The following is a 6,281-nucleotide window of genomic DNA, read 5'->3' on the forward strand; positions in this document are numbered from 1 at the left end:
TGCCAATTCATTACAAAAGACTGATCTACATGACTATTATACGGCCTATCTGGACATACGGAGTTGAGCTTTGGGGCTCCACCAAACCATCAAATTCCTCCCAAATCCTTACAGTCCAAAATCCTTCGTAAAATCCTTAATGCTCCTTACTTTGTCACAAATCAAGTCATCCATCATGACCTCAATGCCCCATATGTTGCAGATTTGGCCAAAACCAGATACAATTCTTTATATGGAAAATTTCCCAACCACCCAAATCCACTTGTTTCTAAGCTGGCTACTCCTTCATTACCTAATAATCCTCCTAGGCGTCTGAAAAGAAGATGTCCTCGGGATCTTCTCCTCTAGAAATGTTATTGGAGTTCTATCAATGGGTAGATTCTCCACATGTTTGTATCATGTCACTATGTCACCTACAGCAAATTTACTTGTTGTAATATGTTATACAGTTGTAAATAACAATAAATAAATGATTAAAAAAAAAAATGGCCTTAAAGTTTTTTCAATGGCCCGATGATGATACCATTATTAGAGGCTCTATTACTACGATATATTTAATCGACAATAATCCTTCGAAAAATAACAGAAAAGTTCTGTCTGTAAGCTGCGCCTTGTTCTAGCATAGGTGTTGGCCTGGTCATCCATTTTTAAAAAACTATTTTGTTTAGCTGATAATATTGTTACTGTATCTCTTTACTTTAGTCGGTTTAATTAATTTTATCACTTTAACAACTCTTTTTAATTTCTTTTGCAGGATGGGTCCAACAGGTACACCAGTAGTCCTCCCCGTGTACCCGACCACAAGGAGTACCGTACCTCCGCCTCCACACTACTCACCATACTCCCCATCGAGGTTCAACATCGACAAGAGATGCAAGCACTCTTGCTCTTGGAAATGTACAGCTATCGCTCTTATACTACTCTCCGTCGCCCTTTCCGCAATGGTTGCTTACTTTGCCGGTAAGTGTTATCAACTAATATAAGTGGAATCAACTTTGTTGTATAAGTGACAAATATAATTTAGTGTATTTTTTATTTCAAATCTTTAATTTGGATTATTTTTAGCTCGGTTAAACATAATACGATTTTTTTCTAGCTCCTTATGATTAAATTTCCAAATACAAGAACAAACAATATCAAATTTCTCATGTTCTGTTTGAAGTTTTGTTTTGTTATCTAAATTAAATTTGTATTAATTATTCTTCAAGAATTATAATATCCAATCTTAGCCTTACTACTATAAATTCAATATATTAAAAATATTAAATTTATGACGATAACGTTATAAAGATTAAGTGTTGTTTTCACATAAAGAAAATTAAAGTTAAAGGTAATAACAAGTATAAAGTTATGGACAAGAAAAATATGAGATGCAGTATGATGAGAGGTTGTAGATGAGCTGACCAGCTCGAAACGTACCGTAATAATGAAGTTTAAAAATTGAGGGGGTTTGATTTTTCTTTGGAATAATATAATTCGTGAATTTTTGTTTTATTTTTATCATGAATATCAATGTTAATCTCTTATATTACATTTATGTCTGTCTTTCTTTTAATTATTTAGTTTGTTTAAACCACTTAAATTAAAGAAATAAATGAAACATCTAAAAGGCCAAAGCATATTTATTAAATACTTCAGTAAACGAGATATAAATTTGAAAAATATAATAACTTTTAGATAAAATATTTAATTACAGGACTCGAATGTAAATAAGGAAATCTTGACATGATCCTAAGCCTTTATTAAAAGTATGAAGTTTGTACGAAAAAAAAATTTTTTTTAATTTACTATCGTTTTAGAAACTCTCAAAGACTAGTTGGCCTCCCTCTCAAATTTAGTATCAAGATGTAAAAAATTTAATATAGTAAGTCGCTTCTTGGTCAAAATTTAAATCCAATTAAAAACCGCGAAAATTTCGACCTTTATTTTATTAATTTTTGACCGAGAATGATCGCACCATGAAGGAGCGATTTTTCAATAAGCATTATTGTTTAAATTTATAGAAAAAGATTAATCTACTAGGGCATAGTGAAGATCATCCTCCGTGTTGTATAATTTTTTTTTATAAATTTTAAAATACAACATTTTGGGACCATTTGCACTATCTTCTGGTACATACCAATTTACGAAAAATTCTTTACCAGTTAATTATTATTGTCCTTATTAGTTAATTCAGTATTTAGTAGTTTTATTAGTATTTAGTACTTATTTTTAGTACATTAAATTTGCTGATTTTGAAATTTCTAAAATTATCTGGTAACAGTACCATAAAAGGTACTGATAATACCTTAAAAGGACAGCAAAATTCTTATCGATTTAAAAAAAAATGGAATTTTAGATAATCTAAGAGCTGACAGGTCATTGTCGACCCAATAGTCTTTGATATACAATTTCTCAAATGTCGGCGTATGCGAAAACTGCCAAAGCTTAGAGACCTACTTCTTCACTGCTCCAAACCCCTCTTTTTGTTGATCAATCAGTTTAATATTTACTTATCATCGCATTAATTACACTTTCTTCAATTTAAAAAAAAACATATATATATTCTTTAATTATATATACTAGCATATTTTTTTCAATGGAGGTATACTAGATATTAAAAATCATGAAGTAATATAAATTTCTGTCAATAAAAACGTAATATAATATTTATAAGAGCACAAGCCTGTTGTAACACACACTATTAGGAAAAAGCTTTTCTTTGTGCTCGGGTATACTAGCGCAGTTGAATTCTTTAAATATGTACTTAAGCTTGTGGTTGGCATTACACATGTACAGATAACACGGATGGTATATTGTGAGATGCGGCAGCGAGTGTGGAAGAGGTAGCATTTGTGCCTAAACTCGGAATCTTGTTATAATTTCATAAGCTCACCTTATGAAGCCCGTTTCCCCTATGAATAAGTAAACTGTCCCTCCCCCCTCCACCTCGCCGGGAAATTAAACTTTCATAGCGGACCTTCTTTATTTTCCTCTCTCTTAGATTATAACGTTACTAGCTAGCCTCTTTGTACCCTCTCCTATTTCAACTCCTCTTCAAAAACAGTACAATTTGATTAAGAAAACAACCTTCAAACGGGAGCGAAAGCCCACCTTCTCGGAAAAAAACTATGATGAAAAAAACCTTACCCTCAAAGCCCTATTACTTGATCTAAGAGCTGGGAATGTTTTTGAGATGAGCTGTTTAGCTGAAGATAGTAGCTCTCTTTTGTCGGGAGAATGAAAAAGAGTTTTTCTTTTCCAGTAGATTGTGAAAAATAAATTGCAATTTGAATTTTCTCAGTTCACATTAGAAGTCCATTCGTTTTTACTGAGACCAGAATAGTTTTAACTTACAATATTGATTATTTTTTTTATTTATTTATTGATATTTACAACTGTATAAAATATACAACAAGTAAATTTGATCATAATGACTTAAAGATATGATACAGCATGTAGAGAAACTACCCAGTAGTAGAACTCTAAAAACAGTTTACAATATAAGGTCACGATGCCATCTTCTTTTCAGGCGCCTCGGAGGATTGCCAGGAATGGAAGAGGAAGAAAGGTTAGAAACTAGTGGGTTTGGATGGTTATTTGGGAGTTTATTATGGAAGGAATAATATCGGGTTCGGGCTAGATTGATTACATAAGGAACATTTAGGTCTTTATTAGTATTTAGATTGTATTAGTAACAAAATAAGAAGCATTGAGGATTTTACGAAGGATTTTGGATTGTAAAGGCAATACTGATTAAAACATAAACTTTTCTTAAGTCTGAAATTCGAGCCCATGTCATTAACTGTTTCATTTTAAAATATTATGAATAACCTGGAACACTGTTATACCTATATTAATTACAGACAAATGTAAATAAATCAAATGTCCATTATGATGGGATATACCTTTTTAATCTAAGCCTGTGAGACCTTCAATTTTATATTAGTTATACAAAATAAAACTAATATAGATAAAATGAAAATCCTTACTTGGGTCATTCTCACAAAAAGGTATACTTCTGAGTTGGAATTTTCATAAATTTAGTGGTACTCAAATCAAAATAAAACGAGTTGGGGATACTGCCTTAACAACTGAAATTCAGCTATTGTTATATCCAAACAATAAATATGTTATACGCGGAGAAGATGGTTGAGGGTGCGGTCAAAATGAAACACAAATAAGTTGATGTAACTTATTTAATTGTGCCAACGTTTTAGTTAGAGTTTCATCATTGATTCGGAGTTTGGCCGCTCTTGACGCAGTATACCACTTGGCGGTTAGATTTCAAGCTAACACCCCTGATGAAGACTAGAAGGCATACCCAACCATCTTCTCCTCGTATAGTCACCTACGGTCAACTATCTCTCATAATTAATAAATATGTTATTTATGAAGACAATACATAAATATGACAGAAGCCGTTGCTGTCGTAAAGGGTCTTTCAGGGTATCCTATAACAACTCTGTGCTTTGCTGGGTTCAGAATAGAAAAATAAAATAGTTCTCATAATAAGTTTAATCAACAAATATGAATTGCAATATACTATATATTAAAATTTTTAATAATTACCGGGTAGATGCACCAGAAATAAGCGTTTTAACACTGGATTTTAAGATTTTTAGTTCTGCTCTCTTAGTTAACTCATAGATTTATATCATTCTTTTTGTTATTGGTTGGTAACTCCTAATCAAAGTTAATTTACTCTAGGTTTTTAATAAAGAAACTACGATGATAATTTTTTAAACTGTATTAACCTTATATTAGTCTGAACAGGTTGCAATAATATGACATATTTTCCCTTCTTGTTTAGTCACTAATAGTTGTAACATTGTAAACTATTGACCGCTGTGAAGTCTGAAATATTTATTCATTCTTTGAACTCGATTCTCTGAGCCTTATTCTTTTTTTAAATTTATTTTATGTTAAATTATATGTAATAAAAAAAACAAATCACCTTAGCCTCCACACTTAAAGTATCAAGCATAGGTCGAGTGTAAATTTTTGTTTGCTACTTTTAGCTAGCTTTTTGCGTAGATTTTTTTTTCTCTTTAAGGTAAATAAATCATCACTAGTCTTCTTGATCTACCTCACTTATTCATTACTTCATTACTATACAACCTTGAAGAAATACACTTTAATAAAGTCATTAGTTTTATAGTACCCTATAAAACTGAAATGAAGACGTAGTTTTCCCATAGAAGTTTCAACGGTCTAGGATAAACACAATTGCTAAGAACGTTGCCGTAAGAAATCCAAAACTCGACCTCGAAACTAGCAGTTCATTTGCATAATGTTCTTTATGTTGAAGGAATAGTAGGCAAGTGTTTAAATTCCATTGTAAACAGTGATTACACGGGCAGGTTAATTTAAACTTTATAATGAAATAGTGGCAAGATGACTAAAACTTGGTTAATTTATCCATTGAACAATTACCTCGCTGGAGAGTTGGATGATTTGAAACCATATTTTTATGGTTTTAAACTTTTCATTTTATTTTCGATTCTAATTATCACTCCGCCCGCTCCTGATGGTATTATGTTGTTGAAATAAACCTGATGACACTGCTAACCTGATCCATTGGACATTATCTCATTTATCGGATAACAGAGTGGAGGTCGACCCGGGAGTACAGTTATACACACCCAACTACGGTCCTCACCGACGGGCTAATTAGTGTGTTATGTTCTGGGATTACATTTACCCCATGTTCGACTGGTAGGACACTTTCAAATTGTACTCATGTAGGATTTAAATTTGGCAAATTATTATAAAAATGAAAATAAATGAACGTTTATTTTATTTATTATTTTTATATATGTATATATAGTTGACCGTGAAAATTTAAATATAAGAACATGGGTAGGGTTGCGGTCAAAAGAGAAACAAAAATAATTTACAACTATTTATTTTCCGACGTTTCGCCCCACTTTGTAGGGCTTCATCAGGGCTAAAAAGATACAAAAGAAACAAAAATAGTTTACAACTATTTATTTTCCGACGTTTCGCCCCACTTTGTAGGGCTTCATCAGGGCTGTTCAGAGCCAAAGGTTGAACAGCTATAAATAAATTTATATTTATTATTTTGTTTTAGATGCGATAACATACACATATCAAGCTGGATCATGGCGGTTTATTCTATGATTTTTTTATTTATTATATCAATAAGATAATAAATAAAAAATAAAATAGTATAAAAAAAACATTCTTATTTCGAAACATTTTAAATTACTTACTAATTTTTATTTCGTTAAAATAAAAATTCATATTTCCATCATCTTTCAATTTTTTTTTTTATTTAT

The 6,281-nt window shown here is 31.3% G+C and overlaps 1 protein-coding gene across 3 annotated transcripts in view; it reads left to right on the top strand.

Annotated features, from left to right (window-relative positions):
- Nucleotides 1–6,281, top strand: part of Ten-a (tenascin accessory) — a gene marked incomplete at its 5' end in the record, with an annotated part of 236,476 nt that overhangs the window by 106,950 nt on the left and 123,245 nt on the right. For all 3 annotated transcript variants that reach the window (XM_014435458.3, XM_014435460.3, XM_014435459.3), the window contains 1 exon segment: nucleotides 755–960. In XM_014435458.3, coding sequence (XP_014290944.3) covers nucleotides 755–960 — 206 coding nt within the window.

This window comes from Halyomorpha halys, unplaced genomic scaffold (genome assembly GCF_000696795.3).
Source record: "Halyomorpha halys isolate HHAL.00 unplaced genomic scaffold, Hhal_1.1 Scaffold1587.1, whole genome shotgun sequence".
In the NCBI taxonomy this organism is placed as follows: domain Eukaryota; kingdom Metazoa; phylum Arthropoda; class Insecta; order Hemiptera; family Pentatomidae; genus Halyomorpha; species Halyomorpha halys.